Genomic DNA, 18,888 nt, shown 5'->3' on the forward strand with positions numbered 1-18,888 from the left:
AAGTGGCAAGGAACAGACACAGGTCCCTCTCCATATCCTCAAGCATGCCATTGAAGAAAAGCACGTTGTACCTTATGGGATCCAACACAGGATTTCAGTGCTGCAGCTGCGTACATTTCCCACAGGAAGCAACTCAAAGGAAGGCCGTGCATGTCCTTAGTTTTGCAGCTGCCCCACAAAGCAGGCTCAGCTCCAACCCCATGCCCCCTTTCCAATGACTTCTCTCGTCTCATCTCCCTTTGGTGCAGAACCCCCAGCCGCCAGGGAGCCAGCCATCCAGCTTCCCTCATGGCTGGAAGCTTGGCCAGATTCCCTGCAGTACAAAGGGATGGCTTGTGCCTTCCCATTTTTCAGATGTTTAAATCTGGAGCACTGTCAAGATCCCTACAGAGGCCAAGAAGAAGTTCAGAACATGCCGGAAGGGATGGGGACACGTGCAGGCAGGGAGCAAAAGGGTGCACAATGACAGGGCCCCAAAGGATCCAGCAGTTCAGACCTTCTCTGAAGAATGAATGAGGCCCTGCATTTTCCACTCAGACTGGGAAGCAAAGAAAAGAGGCCCTCACACACCCTAAGAGGCCCCAAATCCATAAAAGCTGAATGCATGACCAAAAGGCAGACAATAACATGGGACCCCCCACAGCTCAGTGCATGTGAAGGGCAAGGAGAAGAGCAGGGATCAACAGGTTCCACCACTTGCAAGTGGAAGAGGGAAGATGTCCACTCCCCTCTCCCTGACCACCCAAATCCTGTCATTCCTTCAGCCACTTCCTCCCACTCTACTCTGTCCAATCTTTTTTCCAATTTCTCCTTTCCCATTCCTGCTTTCCTCAGGACACCCCATCTGCTGACCTCACTGACCAGCTGTGATACCCACATCTCACGTAGTCTCCTTACAGAATGCTCATGCATCCTCTGCATTCCCCTAACGTTTGCTCCATCTTAAAAGAATAAAAGAGCTTTCCTTGTTGAGTAGCTCACATACACACCCACACCTGCTGATTTGTGCCCCTGCCATCACTCTCAGCCCCATGTACTATTCTAAGCTCAATGAGGGTCTTATCCATACACTCCCATGAACCAAGTCTCCCATACCAAGCCCCCCCAGCTGGTAGCTTCTCTGGCCATACACCTGCCTGTCCCCAAGGGGCAAGTACAGAGCTTTTAAAAGCATTGTTTCTAGCTCCACTCTCCAAAACAGCAGTGGTTCCCTAGTGCATTATCTGGCCGATGGCCATACTAAGCCAGATCTGAGCCATGATCCCTCTGCAGGACTGGGCTGAGTTAATCAGATGACTTCAAGCAAAACATGCAAGGAAAGGGCTTCAAGAGTTTGCATCTTAAAACAAGACAACAACAAAAAAATCCTTGCTAAAAAAAGTTTGTATCTGAAACTCTCAGGGTACACAGCACCCACAGCTGTCTTGGAGGCACAACACTCTCAGGGCAATGGGATAACACATAATTCCAGTGCTTTTGCAAAGACTTCCTAGCAGGAAAGGCTCTATCTGCCTAATCTGCAGCAAAGGTGGCATGCTGCTCTTACACCAAATCCAGATTAGATAAAGATTTTACTGGATGCAGTCATTCATTAGTCTGTAGTAGGAGTCCAGTTAATTTTAGCACAGCAAGATAATGTGAAAAACTCTCCTTAATTCACAGAACTCATGATCTCGTGTAGCAATCAGATACTGAACTGGCATTCAACAGAGAATGTTTTCCAAAGCCCCCTAATAATGAAATTAGTTTCTTTCTATAAAAAGAGCAATTGCTACTTGTGGTGGTAAGTACTCACACTCAGCTTGACACACAGAGCTACCTTACAAAGGAATAAAGGCTGATGTGCTCAGAGGCAGAACTTCAGAGTTCCAGCACAAAAGGTAGCAAGCCTTTCTACAGGGGCAGAGTTAAGGTCACTTGTTTCCCAGCATGAGAATGTTTCTCCTCCTGGATGCCTAACCCTGAACTCAGCTCTCCCTGGGTCCCTCACAACTCCTTTTGTTTTCAATTTCTCCACCTCAACGTCTTGGAAGACCATACGCACTTAGCGCACAAACAACCTTAACTTCACTTTATCTGGACTATTTTGGCTTGGAGCAGAGTTTCAGAAGCTTTGCCAAGCACAGCTTTAAGAAAGCACAACTGGAGAGAGCTGTGTACCTCAGCAGACCCTTTTAATTCCCAGACGTGTCTTTCACTGGGCCTGGACAAAAAGCTGTTTTTGCAAGAAAAACACTCCTGCTTTGCACCACTTTTTCCTTCTCCTAGTCACCAAAGCTGGGACAGAAGAGACACAAATGCAGGTGATGAACCTCTCAAGCCTGCCAGTCTGGTCATACACCATACTGAAGCCACAAAAGTATGAGCAGAGAGATATCTTTACCTGTTTCAATGTCATCTATTGAGCCCAATCCATTGGAAGTAGTCTGCAAAGAGGATGTAGGAAAAGGAAGAGGAAAAATATTGTGAGAAATTAATCTTTAAGTAGACATAAATGTATATGACCCTTTACTTTCCTTTATGGCCTCTTTCTGTGCTAGAACAGTAAAATTAATGAACTTTAGGAGGCCATTAATCCAAGGAACCTATTCATGTTTACCTTCAACAGCCAACAAACCCTTTTGCTGCAAAGGAAAACCATGCCTGCACAATATCCAACCATGTGAGCAACTCCATACATAGAATAGGCTATTTTGTGTGTGGATGACAACACTGTGCCCCAAGCCCCAGGACACACCAATTGGTCAGCCCACTGCATAGGAGATCTGATTAGCCTGATCTTACACAATGTTCCTTTTCTTAGTTCACATATTTTGCAATCTAACAACCACAAACTTCTACAGTAAATTTGAAACAGGAAAATGTTTCTGCCAAGACAACTGCTGACTTGGAGCTCAAGGCAAGGAATAAATTGAGTCCATATTTTACAGGAACACAAACAGAGGTAAGTATGCATGCTTTTAGCTTAAGCTTAAAAAGGCAAAAGTAAAGCATTTATCTTGCGATATTGCATCTACTACAATGGGTTTTGCACTATTTTCAATTCTTACAAAAGGAAAAGATTTTCAAATTAAAAACTAGGCACAACTATTAAAGAAAGCTCACTGGCCTTACTAGAAAGACATTAAGCCAAATCACTGAACAGTGAGAGGTAAACTAGTTCTTTAGTATCCCATCTTGTTGAACAAAATTACAATGTTTACAGTTTTATTGTTCATTTGCTTTAAGAAGCATTGTGAAGTACCAAACAGCCTGTAAAAACAGCAAGTGCTTGTTTGTTGGGAGGTTTTTTTGCCCAGTGGCAGAACAAGGAAACCAGTAATTTCTTATATTTTACCTTAGTATTTGTGCTGCCCTTCCTAGCTGGATCTCCCAGGACAACACAAACAATACAAAAACTGTGTATGTACCTTGCTCAGTACATCACGGGATTTCATTTTGTATATTTCTTCAGCACTTGCACTTTCTGACTTTTATTTAGCATTGTTGTTAGATATGCAAAACTTGAAAACAAAAATTTATTTTAAATGCAAGAGAAAGCAAACATTCACAATAACTAAGAAAAATAAGCATCTTTGGTGATCTAATTACTGACATAAAAAATTACATCAGTAGAAATATTTTCAAAGAAATTAATTTCTTGGCAATATTCCTTAAAAGCAGAAAACACTAATTAAAACAGTTCAAACCTAAAAGACAATTATAAATTTGCATGTAAATAAAACCTTAAAACATTCTAGTAGCACAATCCATAAACTAACAATGACAGGATGCACACTCTACCTGGTTTGACGAATTGACTGACGTGCCATTACTGAGTAGTGAGAATGTTTCCAATTCCTGCTGCAAGGAAGAGAGCAGTCTTAGAGCAGAATACAGCCTAGGAATGCTCATAAGCTAGGTAAGGCTGGGTTACAGTATGGCTTCCTTCCAAGCACTGCCCAAAAATAAAAGCCACCCTAAAAGGTTACCCCATTGTGACACATGGGTACATGTTTGTCAACACTGAAAAGGGACATATGATTGTTCTGTACACCTCAGAACATCTGACCCACAATCAGGAGGCAAAAAACTTCTTGACAAACAGAAAGGTTTGCTTTTCATTATGAAATTACTACTTTGGGAAGGCATTACAGTATTGGAGTGAAAGCTGGAACTCAACACAAGAGATCGCAAAGTACTAACAAAATACCAATCACAAAATTTCAAATAATAAAAAGCATTTTGGAGAGTTTAATTTTTCTATTTCTAATATACAGGTGGTTTAAGCCCATCTCAGCTGAGTAACATGACAGCAGCAAAAAAGGTGGCAAGGCCAACACAGTGAACAGCTACAAAAAGTATTTCCCCATAAAGTTCCCTTTCTTTGACATAGAATCATTTGGGAGTGTTGAAAGCTGCTACAAGATCAAGGAGTTTTTTTAGGGTAGGCAAATGACACATGAGGTTTGTTGGGGAGAGGATTAACATGTTACAGCCAGGTTTACCCCAAAAGCTCTCTTCAAACCAGATGCCCACCAATCACTCCACCTCATGCTACAAAGTGCCCCTCTGGAGATGAAACACGCTGTTTGTTTAACACACTGCGACTGGGGCCGAGGATGCAAATGCAAATGTCAGCCTCCACTACTAGCTCATGTTCTCTGCTCCCAAGAACAAAACCTGTGACCAAGGCAGCTTTATGGGAGAGCAGCTTTATGGCTAGCAGCGGCCTGACGCCCTCTAGCTCCATCCCAGGGTGCACATTTAAACACCTACAGCACTCCTTTGCAGAGCCAAGTTACAGATACAGCCACTGGCGCCAGTTAGCTTCTGACCAGGTGTGTACCCGTGTTTCTCTCAAAGCACAATCCTTTCCCCCACCACAGAGAAGTGTACGCCTAGAAATGGTGCAGGAACTCTTCAGATTCACTGCACTACAAAACCAGTCATCCAATGCAGCAGATGATCCCATCCTTCTCATCCCGTAACAGGGAGAGGACTGTAATGCAAAACCTGCTTTGGGATCAGGCCACATGTCCCTCTCCTGCATAAAAAACAGGCATCTACTGCATCGGAAGGTTCTCCTACAGCACCAGCCCGGCTCAGCTGGGGATTCAGAAAACATCCTGGCAGTAGATACAGAGCAGCAATGGGGTTAGAAATGGGTCAAGGCAAAGTGACTCAGAGGGTCAGGACAAGGAGGGCTGCCAGCAGCCTGCTAAAGAGTTTGCAGGGCTGTGTACACGTCTGTAACTGCAGAGCAGCACCTACCACTTCTGCAAAAGTCAATCTGTGAAAGCAAAGGATAGCCTCTAAGACAAAAGAAATCATACCTGAGGTCTTTTGTATGCTTTTCGAACCCTCAGTCCCAGCTTCTGGGCAAGCTCCTGTCCCAGTTGTGTGACGCTTTCATCCTGGGGATGAAACCATTGACAGGACACTTTCAGTTTTGCCTTTGTGGCACACAGAATGAAATGAGGAGGAATGCAGTTATGCACATTGGGCTGCACCAAGAAGCCTCAACTTTAGACAGCAGCAGGTAGATAATTTCCAGAGCAGCCCCAGGAGAGTCCAGACAGATTTCAGCATTCTTGTCATTTGGTCCTGCCAAGATGCTGCAGTTGCACCAGGAGTTTTGCCCTAGGCTCATTCAATGCTGCAGAAAATCAGAATCAAATATCTGCTTCCAACAAAGCACCCACTCTGTGAAAACAGGGTTCAGGAGTCCTGCTGGCAAGTTGGCTGAAGGAGCTGCCAAGGCTGGCTGCTGATATAGCTTCCGCAAGGTCTCCATGCCTGGGAAGGAGCCTGCATGTCCTCCCTCTCTGCCAGCTGCAGAGCTAATAATCAGTTTTGATACGCAGACAGGACTCACTAGTCTGTTTTGCTTGTTTGTTTTTAAAGCTGAAACCAAGTCTCAGTTTTCAACTTACTAGCTAGAAGGCATTTTGACTGTATCCAGCTCCAGTTAAACTGCCTCAGCTTAGTCAAGCAGATCCTTCAGCTTCCCCCATTGTGTGGCATTTTACAGTCCTCCCTACCCAGTGTCCATGACCACTCACACACCACCACGGGCCTTTTGCCCAGACTAACAACCTGCCACAGTCTTCTACAGTTATATATCACCAGCAACTGCTTCCTTCTGTTTTCCTCTCTCTCCCTGTTTGCAAAAATATTGGAGTACTTTAACAGTTTTTACAAAGAAGAAAAAAAGTATCTGCCCAACCTACTGAGATAGCCCTCCTTAATGTTTCAACATCATCTCACTCATCTCCATCCTTGAAGTCTGCCCTCTTCTCTACTTGCCATGCTGGTCTTTCCAATCTCCTTCTTCCCTGCAGGTTGAATCCTTTCCCTTTCAACAACTGAGAAGCCTCTGGTTCTTCCAGTCTGCTGTATCAGCAACTTTTCCCTTCAATTTGGAGTGCCATTTTTTGATTGCACTCACTCCCCCACACCCTCAGCACTAGTCTTGTCACCATCATCACTGAACTCAGTAAAAACAAAATCTAGCTTGTGCATTTCCTCTTCTAAAACACCCCATGCCATACAAAAAAAAAAAGCGTACCATGGAGGAGTATTAACCTCACCATGCTGAGCACTTCTGCAAACTAGCAGTACTGAGTACCTGCACCCAGAAATAAGTTAACTCTGACAGAGTGAGCCAAATGAGTGGCATATCCTTTATCACCAGAAGTTTAAAGACAGGCTCTGTTTTGACCACAACAAAGTTCTCAGCAATTATAGCAATGCAAGATGGAAGTACCCATGTGCTCCCAAGGGTAATGGAAACAAGACTGAAATGATGGATGGCTTGACTTGTGTTTGATGTAGAGAAGGCTTATGATTTCTGTTAAGTAGGTATTAAGACAATGGGGTACATTAATTTACAAGGCTGAATAGTACACAATAGGAAATGCAAAACACTCAATATGGAGTTTTTTAGGCTGAACTTCCCTGACACAGAGAAGTTTGATAAAGTGTCTTTAGACCATGATAATTGTAATGATAATAATGAGAGCTAGGTAAACATAACTATATGGTTAAAATATAAATTAAATTAAGTGGCTGAACTGCAGTGTAAAATATAGCCAGATATGGCTTTACAAGAACACCTATATTAGATGCTTCTGTTAATCAAAGGGTTTGTTTATAAAACAGTTCCTTGGGTCTCCCCAAACATGGTAACTTTAATACCTTTTGGTCTCCCTATTCTGCCAAGTCAAAGAAACTAGAATTTACAAGCTATACAAAAAGAATAACTAACTGCTAACAAGGCTTCCAAAAGATTGCTTCCATAACACTAATAATAAAGGGAAGTTAACTTCTCCTGCTGAGGTAGATGCATTTTTCTTATAATAACATTACTGTGATGGATCAGAAACAAAATCAGCACAGTGCTCACTTGAATCCATGTAATCACGGTCTGGTTTCCTGATCAGTATCTGGCCTAAGAGGATGCTCAAAAGCACTGTCAGGAAAATATTTAGCTCCTAGTATATGCAGATAGTCCCCTCTGCATGAAAAAATTTACACACCCCTGAACACAAAAATAACTACAACATGTGATGTCAAGGACACCTTTGCATGTTCCTCAAGAAATAAAAAGCTTGACCACTTTGCCTTAGCAATCAGTAAGTGAAATGTGAGATATTTTTATCCAAAACAGGAAAACCATACATATTTTCTTTCCAGAGCTCCAGTTCCCATTTATCCCATGCTCCTAGTCACTTCCATTAGAGATATAAAAGCAGCCAATTAGAACACTCTCATGGCTTTAGTTCACCTTTTGTTAGGACAGGGGTTTGCTTTTCACAAACAGACCATGAACCTGCTGTCACTAACTGGTGTCCCTGGTTGGCACTGTCTGTAAGAGGTGACTTGGCCTGAAGAAACATGTGAAGACAAACATCTTTGAGTCAGAGAGGCAGAATTTCTGGGCATAAGCATGTACTTGGGAACAGCCAAGATTCCTCTTCCACCATCCTCTGCCCTCACACTAAGCACGTTGAGGAGAGGAAGGTTGTGAGCCACAAAAACCAAGATGAGTTGTATGTCAGAAACTTACATGTGGGAGGGACAGCAAGCATGTGCTGTTGCACTCATATGCTTCTTTGTGTCTTCCAAGTTCATTTAAGGAACGGGCTTTCCGGAATAGCGCTCGGATGTTCTCCTTGTCGAGACTTAAAGCCTTCTCGCTGTCTTCCAGCGCCTTCTCATACAACCCCTGCATGGAATAGACCACCTGGAGTCAGCTGAGGCACAGCAGACTAACTCCTCCTTCTCTGTGAGTGCAAATGTTCTATCTCTCAGAAGAAAACAGGAATACAGGCAGCAGGTGGAAGTACATATGTTACCTCATGCACAGACCAGCGTGCAAACACACCTACGTTAACAGAACATTTTGTTAAATCTTGCAAAATTCAAAACACTTCAAAGTCAGTGAATGACAGAACTAAGGCTGCTTGAGCAACCTTATCTTGCCTCCCCCTCTACCCTGGGCATGTTACACTTGAAAATCTTTAATTATGTGACTGCTTGCTAATTTTCAGGGGACTCAGTGTCATTACAAACAGGATGGGCCTGCTCTGGGGTTGTGCCATAAAGGAAAGCTGTTATATGCCTTAGTAAAATGGAAGCACGCAGCCTTTTAGAGCCTGGGTATTTCAGAATCCTTTTCCATGTGTATGCTGCAAGCTCCCTCAAGACCCAAAGACTTTCTACTGTCTTCCAGTGTCTCACAGGAGGAGGCAAGAGCCTCCAGAGCAATACTCAAACAGTATTCCAGAAAAATACTTGCTCAATACCGGAAGACACTGGATGGTACTACCTCCTCACCAACGTGGACCAGAACTGCACTGTCAGTATCTTAGGCCTGGCCCCCCCTCCTCACATCCTTCCTCTGGTCTCACAAGACACAGTGCAATTGTGAGGAGATACCAGACTTTTCTGTGTGTTGTTGCCTCCCCCAGTTTGAACAGGGAGCAGACAAAACCACCTGAAACGCCTCTTGACATCTTTTCCAGCTGCACAGCACTGCAACCATGATGTTCCCCTGGTTCCTGGGGACGACTTGGGAAAGTAACGCAGCGTTTGGTGCTCGAGGCACGAGCTCTGGCGTGCCCCAGGTCAGAGAGAGTCCAGCTGCGTTACTTCTGCCCGTCGCAGAAGCGACTTCGGGATCAGGAAAAGAGCTGCTGGCTGGGCTAGCTAGCTGAGGCTTCTATGCAGAGGAAACACGGCAGGAGCCAATGGGATGGCTCACGTTAGCTTGGAGACGAAGGAAGAGAGAGGCTTCAGGTTCAGGTCTGGCTTCTAACAGGTTTAATGCGATGGGATGATGATGAGGTTGGATTGATGGGAATCAATGGGATGGCTCCTTGGAGCCTTGTCCTCAGTTTTATAGGGAATTTGAAAACCCCGGTGAAAAGGGAAAACAACCAATGAGTTACAAGCCAGGGGGAGGATACAATGTAACAAGAACCACTGCGGGACGGGGGGGGGGGGGGGAACTGAGAGGCCGGAGTTATAACAGAGAACCAATGAACGACCGAGTAACAGAGAATTTTCCCGAAGCGAGAGAGGCAGCTTGGACCCAGGCACTGCCCAGGGGGTGCAGCTTAGGCTTCTGAGCCGCCCCCTGAGTCTGACTCTTCGGGGATCCAGGGGAGGGGCTGGGATTGATTGGCACGCTGCCCCAGCCCTGCAGTGGGCTGGGTCACCCCAACATCAAAGCACTCACCATGGCAAAGTAGCAGGCAGCTCGGTTGACATGTAGCTTGCAGAGGAGTTCCTTTGGGATGGTCACCTCATCGGAGGCTGCGTAATCCGCCACATTCAGCCCTTCTACGTACTGCACCAGGGAAAGCTTGAAATCCTTCTCTCGGAACAAGTCATTGCCCTCTGCAAACAAGTTTCTCACCAGCTTCTGCAAAAAGGCCTAGGCAGCACAGAGAGAACAGACTCAAGTGGATATTCAGAGACAGGAGAGGTTTCCCAGTTTCCCATTCCTTTCCATATCTTTTAGCAAACTTCCTGCCCACTAAGATACTCCTGCATCCCTACTCTCCTGTAAAACATCAGGATTTTTGGTAGATGAGAATAATCCAGTCAAATCCCCATTCTTCTTGAACATCAAGTGTCTTCTCCTTTCCCTGAAAGTTGTCATCATCAGAAACTTAAAACTTTAAGTCACAGGCAAATTGTGACAGACCATCCTACATTCTTCACTTTTGGCACGTAAACTAATGGCTGTGCAACAGAACAAATCTTGCTAACCAGAGGGCTCCCAGTGTCAACAAACAAAATCTCCATTACCTCATAATCTTCTTGGCTTAGGGGTAATGTGGACCTGAAAAAAAAGAAGAGAAAATACTCATGAAACAGGCATCCATTCAAAGGAGGGCTTTTGTCTGATGAAGAAATCATTTTTCTGGTCCTGTGTTGGTGATCTCAGTAAGTTACTGAACATTTTATCACTGCAAAGACAGCTGAGGCAAAGAGAACACAGTTAGGGAGCATTATGCTCAGTGACAGTCACAGTGGTGTCAAGTGATGGTCAAGTCTCAGAGGGATTTGAGACTAGAGGAGTCTTATTCTCATTTACTTTCTGTGCATACACGATACTCTGTAGTGTGCCTTCTGACAGTCACCTAAAAAACCCATCTTTAATAAAGTCCCATGAGAGACTGCCATGAAGAATACAAGTGTATTTTATGTGCAGCTGGCTCAAATGAGAGGCACCAGAGTGGCACTCCAAGACCTCCTCGAATCCTTTGTGAAACCAGAGACATACAGAGATAAATGCAATCAGTTTTCTCTGCCTTAACTTAGCCACATGCCTTTAGGCCTACCCCACAAAAGGAAGGGGGAAAACAGTGCAGATTCAAGAGACCATTTAACTCCAACTCTCTTGGCCAGGGCTGTGCCACAAACACTGGCAGTGCTTGTGTGGATAACACCTACCCCACAACAGCACTGAGACTTAAGAGAAAGGTGCTGTTCTTCAAATTGGACCACCCAATTCATCCAGGCTTGGTCCATGTATATTTATTTTTTCTCTTCAAGGACAAATCAACTGGCTCTAGAGGAACCCTTAGCACCTTTCACAGCTTTTCTCACCTACAGTGCATGCATGATCTTACTGATTACAGAACATACATTTTTAAGATTTCATCTAATCACTCCTTAAAACTAAGTACAGGAAATGTCATGGCTTTGTAAGAAACATTCATGCTGCTTACAAACTTGGACTCCCTCTTTTGCATCAAAACAAACCAACATACGGCACTGTTCCTGGTTCAGAGTGCAAGATAAACCCCAGATGCAAGAACTATACCTCATATTTCTCAATATTTTCTTCCCCAGAATCTTGTGCATTTTTGTAAGTGCTACCAACGTAAATCTCACAATTCCCTCTCCAAAACTGGGTTATCAGCCCCATTTAGTCTTAGACTGGGATGAAAATATCATGGCCATATTACAGGATACAAATATGTAACATGGAAGATTTGGGGGAGTTTCCTACTGTAGAGGCACAGATTTCAGGCATAATAATTTCAGGACTCAAAGCAGAATTTAAAAAACCCCAAACCAATCTGATTAAAATCTTACTACTGCCTTACTCACCATGGAACCTGGACCTGAGTTTGAGACCTCTGCTAACTCAAACGCTGGAGGGAAAAATACTACTTTATTTTATAAAGAAGTACTTGGATTTGTAACTACTACATAAGCAACCACTTCAAGCTCTACAAGGCCACGTGATATTCATAGAAAAGCGATCTGAGACATCTACCAGGCTGGCAACTGTAAAAGAGCCCAGGTCATCTATTTTTCCTATAGGTACCGTATGGGGTACCTAACAAGTTATGTACCTTGTTTCCCCACCTACAGAACTGAAACACTATCTCCCTTCCTAACAAAGGTGGGATAACCTTGTTGAGAGAGCACTTTGAGATCTTCATGCTGAAGATGATGTAGAAGGTCCAAGCACTATTAGCATTAGGCTGACTATAAAGATCACCCTGGAACTCCAGTGGAGGGCAAAACCAAAGGATATTAAAATGACAGAATTTCAAGTTTAGGGAGCTAACAGGACAAGAAACACCCCAAAAAATCACAGTGAAAATCCTCAGGACAGTATCTCTTTCCCATGCAGCAAACTCAAAGCAGTGAATAGGAAAAACTCAGTTCCTGCAATCCTCGATAGAAAGAAAACTGCCCCCAAATCCACATGGAACACTGAGGTTGTCCACTTACTGAATGAACTGAAGTCCTTTCTCTATTTCTTGTTTTCTCTTCTGCCTCTCCATTATAGTTGCTGCAGAGGAAGAAGAAAAAGAAACAACACAAAGTGAGTCATTTTAGGTCTTTCTGGCAATTAAACAGCACAGTATTTTGTTTGTGCCTGAATTTACTACTAACAAAATGTTCCAGACGAGATGCCCTGAACAGCGAAGCCCATGATTTATCCACACTGCAGATACAGCACGGCAAGCAGCTCACTACCAAGTATCTGCTTTTTCTCACATGCCACTGACAGGATACATGGGCAAAGAAGAACTACTCCAATTTGAGCTCTCTGCTTAGGCTGCCAGTAAATAAAGCAATGGGAACCAACTGTTATCATGACTGCCTTCTAGGAAAGGGAAGAAACCCAACACCATCTTTGCCTGCACTGGCAGTCATTTCAGGAATTTGTGCCGAGACCCTCCCATGATAAGCAATTCTGACCACTATTTATCTGGGATAGATTTAAACTGGTTTACTGCACAGCACACGAAACAAGTTATCTACATAAGGTATATGGAGGTACAGCACAAAGGGAGATGCAAAGGAAGGAGATGGAATTGCTTGCTGTAGTCCACATAAAAGGACAGCACTGAATCTGTGCAATGGGGATTTCATGCCTAAAATCAGCCGGTAAGAGCAGCACAGACTGGGGAGCACTTCTTTGGTGTGGGAACAGAGCCCTATCCTGCAGCGTTTTAAGCTGGGGTGGGCAGCACCTTAGGAAGGCTCAAGAGTTATCTGCACTTCATCCTCTGCAGTTCGGAAGCAAATTTTGGAATGGCTCCTCAGTGACCTTTCTCCAAGGTACACAGGTCTGTCACACAAGAAAATAATAATGAAGGGGAGAAAGGATGACACTTTGTGACAAAACTGAGTTGCTGGTGATAGCAAATTTCACATCAACCAGCTGTGACCACAAATAATGCTCAGCATTTGAGGAATAGGAACTTGGGGACAGAGGCAGCAAGTACAGAAACACTGAGATGAGATGAGATGAGATGAGATGAGATGAGATGAGATGAGATGAGATGAGATATGAGATGGAGATGAAGACATAGTACCTTCCCATCCCAGGACCACCTCTGAAAAGGTGCAAGAGAAACTAAAGTAATTGCTCCACCTCTACATTACAACAACTTGGAGAGCATTATCATCCAGCTCCCTTTTACATTAAGACCATCCCTATCATTCTAAGATATCTTGCAGTATCAATGACAGACTCAGTCTGAACAGGGTGAAGGGGCCTTTAAGGTACATAAAAATCAATCCTGACAACTCAGCAAGCCCTTATTGATTGTGCTCTGTGCCACGCAAAATGTAGAATTGATACCTGCCCTTTACCAAGAAGAACTGGGGGAAGGGGGAAAGACTGGAGTGAGAGAAAGACCAGAAAAAAGAGGCAGCAGAAGGAAGCAAGAGCTTGAAAGTGACACTGAAGTTTGTAAGTCATCAGACATTAAATTTGGGAGCAATCTGGTTCAAGCAGCAGGTAGGAGATTTTAAGCAGCTGAACTTGGAACAGGATGGGCAGTGCAGCAAGAAAGGGAAAGCCAACAGACAAAGTGAGGGATGATCAGCATCTCTACAAAGGCATTTAACAGAAGTGATGGAGAAGAGCTGATATACTTCAGAACAACACTAACAGAAGGCCTACATTGATTCATAAATAGCCTGGATAATGAGCAATCAGGAAGAAAGAAGGAAATTTAACAAGGAGATTGTGAGGTTAATATGATCACTAATGATACAGGCAGACAGGCTTAAGAGGTGGACAAGGAGGGAGAGGTAATTCATTCAATTTTTCTCCTTGTAAGAAATTCCGCAAATACAGAGGAAGTAAGAGAGAACAGAGAAGCAGAAGAGGAGCAGTAGGAACCATTTCCACAAAGACAGCAGTGAAAGACATGAAAGAGGACAGAGCCACCGCAGAGCACTGTAGGAGAACTGTGAGGGCCATCAGAGACAAGAGTGAGGAAAGAGTCTCCACAAGAAATGACAAGAGAGGAACTGTGGGGTAGAAGGCAAAAGAGTCAAGTGGACCCTCCCAAAGGCTCATGGGGAGAGCACAGGGAGGAAGGAAGAATTTCTAGCTGTCTGGTCCCTGAATACACTAAAGGCTTGAAGTACTCCAAACAGCCTCACCTTGGACCCCCACCTATGCCCCTCTGTCCACGGTCTAGGAGCTCCATTTCAACTGAGGTCCAGGTCCTGCCTTGTCTGAGCTATGCTGTAGGTGAACTTGTCCTCAGTTCTATCTCTGGGACAAACCTCAGACCTCCATTGCAGGCAGCTTGTCTCCAGTCCTGTCTCTGGCACCAACTCCTACCACTGGACTCACTGGGTGGACCTTCATCACCTCATCTTCCTTGGGACTGTGGATGGACCACTGCTACTGGCATCTAGTTCTGCCTACACTGTTCAGGTGTGGTGGGACTGTACCCTGTGAGTGAGGGCACTGCTGGTGACTGCCATCACCTTCAGCTACTCACTTGTCCTTGCTGGAGGTGCAGCCCTGCTCCTGCTGCTCCCTGACACGAGTCATACTGGAGGAAACAAAAGTCAGGGAAGTGAAGCAGCAGCCCACATCTCTGATGAAAAGGGAGACTATTGACGACTGTGGGGAGAACAGCTGAACACTGGCTGGCCATCACAAAGTCAATGGAGCATTCCAAAAATGCTGTGGCACACCTTTACAATTGTGTATATCCGCAAAACAGATCACCACCTTGAAAAGCTTCTCATACACATGGTCTATTTCTGTTTCTGAGCTCAGCCTTTAAAACACTCTGCAAGGAGTGAAGAAGAGATCAGTACCTGTTCTCACAGCTACCCTGATCCCGCCACTAAAACATCCTACACAGCAGGATGTGGGTCTGTGTTACAGCAAGAACTGATTACTGTTGCTTGCCCAGAGAGAAGGGCATTCAAACATTACTGACCTAAACCTGGAGTGCAGCCAAAGGATTACTGGGAATGGCTACAGAATGTCTCCTTTCCAGACTTACCAACTCTTCTTGCATCCCAAAGCTCCCCTTCTGTTTTTTCTCTCCTCACCACTATTGCCACTGCATCCAACATGAGTATCTCCACCCTTGCTTCATGGGGATGGCTGACCAGCCCATTGCATCTCTGTAAGTCCCACAATACACAGCTACAGTTTGATCCTTGCTACAAAACCCTTGTAAAAAGCAACCTTCTGTGCCCTGCATGCTGTTTATGCTCCGCAGTTCTACACTCATCTTCCAGATTGAATGCTTTTCAACCCAAAACCCTCCACTGACTTCTTCAGACATAAACCACAGGCCTGATCTCCCCTCTAGACTGTTGCTTCCTGGTACTGCCCCACATTCCTCCCTCCTGGCAAGTGGGTGACCAGCTTTCTCTGCTAAAGGTCTGTCATACCTCCAGATTTATGTCATGACTTTTCACATGAGATTCATCCTGTCATGGCAACACCTTCAAAGTGTACACCATGTGCTGCCGCCCCAACAACTTCTTGCACACCTCTCAGGAACAACTACCTTTTTTTGCTCTTTGATGTCACTCCACACCAGCAATCTCCTTCACACGTGGCAGACCCCTCACCTGTCCTGCCTGCCCCAACCACTGCAGGAGGCTGCCATTCAGACTTCTCTTTTTGTTCCTCACACCTCCTCCCCCACCACCTCATCAGCAAACTCAGTCATTTCTGTCTCCCCTCATCGTTCCAGCCTCTTCACAGTGTTTCATTTAACACTCAGACCAAGCCATGCACTTGTTACACCAGCAAACCCAACACAGAGTGAGCCACCCACATGAGCAACACTTCAGTTCTGCTGCACACTCTACCACAGCTACTGCATAATTAATTTTAAGTGCAAAGCCTGTTTAGCTTTTGTTTTCTTGGTCTTTCAAATATTTTTAGAAACACAGTAGAAAACATTTTATGAAGCACTGTGTCTAAGCGTCCCTTTTCTCCCTCCCAACCAAATCTCTCTGTCCAGACGTGTCCACTCAAATCACCAGCAAATCCTGAGTATTTATATCTCCACTACAAAGCTCTTATCCTTTCAGTCCAGAGACATTTATCCTCTCTGGTCCAGCATCTAGAGAGAACTTTATTCACAGTTCGTCACTAAATTACAAACCATTTGCCAGACAGGAATAAATACTACAGTCAAGTAAAATGGTTTTCTTGCCTTCAGAAAGACGCATCAGCCAGTGAACTAGGTGACTTAATCACAAACTGCATGGATATCCTCTAGATGGGTAGATGGTAGAAACACGAGATGAACTGAAAGACTTGCATTTATCTTATCAAGAACATGGATGTTATTCATAACCCTGCCAGAGTTGAATTTGGGCAAAGTTTTTCATACTGTATTTCTGAGATGACGAGTTGACACTTGACCGACTTCCAGGCGTTGACTGTAACATTTCAGCCAGAAATAAGTACACTGAGATGCAAGTGGCAGGTTGTAGAGCTGAGACTGCAGCTCCCAGGAAAAAGGCTCCAGGATACACTGGTCTGAAACATGGCTGCAGTTTGGCCACCTCAGTGGTACAGCAGAACAGATAACCAGGCACATGTCAAGCAAAGGACAAACTGCAGAGCCCACTACAAACCTGGGCTCTTGCTCACTCCTGCAGCTGCTTTCTGCCATGGGTTTGACTGCTTCTCACAGCCAAGAGCTCTCAGCTTTCCCACCGCTATTTTGTGCCCACCAGGCCGGACTCCTCTGTCCCTCCACGCACTGGCTACCCTAAGGTACTTCCATGGCCACCATCTCACATCCCAGCACCCCACTAGTGCCACTCCTGCTCTGTAGGACCACTGGGGTCACTGGGGTGCCACCAGCTGCACCCAGCAATATTCACTGCACCTAGTGAATGCAGAGCAAGGTAGCAACAACCAGCTCACCGGTGCCTCAGTGAAAATAAAAGCAGTGACTCTAAGTTTCCCTGAGAGGGGGATGGCAGTGGGGGCTAAAAGCCTCAATTTACCACCTCAGCCCCCATGACCCCATTTTCCACTTCCTTCAGCCTTGTGTTCCACACATAACACCCTCATGTACCACAGGCCACCCTTCCTCCTGCCCCCACTGCAGCGCAGCCAAGGAGTAAGGAGAGGGCTGTGGGGTGACTGCCTTTCCCTAAGCTATTTGCTCCTGGTTTCCTACCCACCCAGCTCGCATTCCCCTGCCTCATTTGAAAAACTAAATCCCGGGGCTGGTTCCCACACGGGTGGCGCGGGAGCCCTCGCTCTCCTCCTTTCCCCACTGCCAGCACTAGGCCGCCGATCCCCGGCCTTGCGTAGAGGCCGCCGCTGAGAGAGGCGCCACCTCGGCCGCTGGAGCCGAGAGGGGCCGGCGGCGCCCCCCGCACCCCCGCGGCTTTGCCGGACGCCGGCAGCCCGGCATTCCCGCCAACGCGGCCGTGCTGGGAGGGGTCTCCCGCGGCAGGAGACATCCAAGCTTCCCGGGAAAAGGAAAACAAACCAAAACATACTCTTCCTCCTTCCCCACCCCCCATCCGCTTAAATAAAAATCACGCATCTCCAAGAGTCTGGGAGGCAGCTTTAAGAGGAAAAAAAAGAAGAAAAAAACCCAACACATAACATCCCCTGCCACCCGGAAACTGTATAAAACATTAAAGAATTAAAACCAAAACAAACAAACAAAATCCAAATAAAACCAAAACACAGTCTTCTTATTTGATAAACTTTAGAAGACCCTACGGAGGTGCCTCTAAAAAGCAATTCCAAAGGGCTTCTCTGCCGTTTCATGGGGTTTGTACCAAACAAGAAGGTGAAACTGCAGCCTAAATACAGACCAGAACACACATCTCGAACCTACAAAACACAAACAGGCACAAACGCGATTAATACTAAGTTTTCCATATAAACCCAGGGGCTTTTCCCCTAGCTATCCAATTTTAGACTACTACCACATTTTTTTCCAGGGGGTGGGATTAGGATCTTTGACAATTTTTTTTTTTTTTTTTTTTTTTTTTTTTTGCAAACCCCACATTTTTGGCGGAAGAGGGTTTAGCTTCAAGATCTCACCCGTATTAATTTTTACCACTTTTTTCTTAAATTTCCAATTACACAACCTTTCATCTATGCAGTTTACTCTCTGAAACCTTTACTTTCTAATGAAGCAACATCCAGAATTTCTTGTTTCTCAAGTCCACCTCTTTCTACATACACAAACACACACACGTACAGAATTGATTTAAGACAAAAATAATCCCCCCAAAATAATAACAAAGAACTCACCTCTCCTCGGGTTTTCCCCCCCACACTACGTATAAACTTTCCTTGATAAATGGTATTGTATTACTAGAGATATTATTAATGTATTATTACTAGAAGTAATAATAATAGTAAGTGCTATTTAATTATAGAAGGCAGCATTCTGCTTCTGGATCGGCTGCCCCTGCAGCTCCCTCCATGTGCCTCCTGATCTCTTTACTTTCATTTCCAGGTCTCGCTCTCTCTCGCTCGCTCTCAGCTGCACCAGCAAGAGAAAATGCCTCCCCGCATATCCTCTGGGCCCTAGAGGCTACCGCTTTCCATTACAAAAGCTCACAGATCTTTCCCTTGTGGCTGGTTTTGAGATTCTTTAAGGTGAC

The 18,888-nt window shown here is 44.9% G+C and overlaps 1 protein-coding gene across 4 annotated transcripts in view; it reads right to left on the reverse strand.

The window, feature by feature from the left end:
* ZC3H7B (zinc finger CCCH-type containing 7B) overlaps positions 1–18,807 on the reverse strand; it is a 48,076-nt gene extending 29,269 nt beyond the window's left edge. For 2 of the 4 annotated variants that reach the window (XM_069002692.1, XM_069002689.1), the window contains exons 1-8: positions 18,533–18,807; positions 12,244–12,304; positions 10,300–10,333; positions 9,725–9,922; positions 8,051–8,209; positions 5,316–5,396; positions 3,784–3,840; positions 2,384–2,426 (exon numbers count right to left, since the gene is read on the reverse strand). In XM_069002692.1, coding sequence (XP_068858793.1) covers positions 2,384–2,426; positions 3,784–3,840; positions 5,316–5,396; positions 8,051–8,209; positions 9,725–9,922; positions 10,300–10,333; positions 12,244–12,296 — 625 coding nt within the window. In that variant the 5' untranslated portion in view covers positions 12,297–12,304; positions 18,533–18,807. Of the gene's footprint in view, positions 1–2,383; positions 2,427–3,783; positions 3,844–5,315; positions 5,397–8,050; positions 8,210–9,724; positions 9,923–10,299; positions 10,334–12,243; positions 12,305–18,532 lie in introns of all 4 variants that reach the window. The other 2 variants (XM_069002690.1, XM_069002688.1) reach the window with 1 other exon arrangement.
* Positions 18,808–18,888: the final 81 nt, after the last annotated feature.

The sequence above is a fragment of the Aphelocoma coerulescens genome, chromosome 1A (genome assembly GCF_041296385.1).
Source record: "Aphelocoma coerulescens isolate FSJ_1873_10779 chromosome 1A, UR_Acoe_1.0, whole genome shotgun sequence".
NCBI classification, from domain to species: domain Eukaryota; kingdom Metazoa; phylum Chordata; class Aves; order Passeriformes; family Corvidae; genus Aphelocoma; species Aphelocoma coerulescens.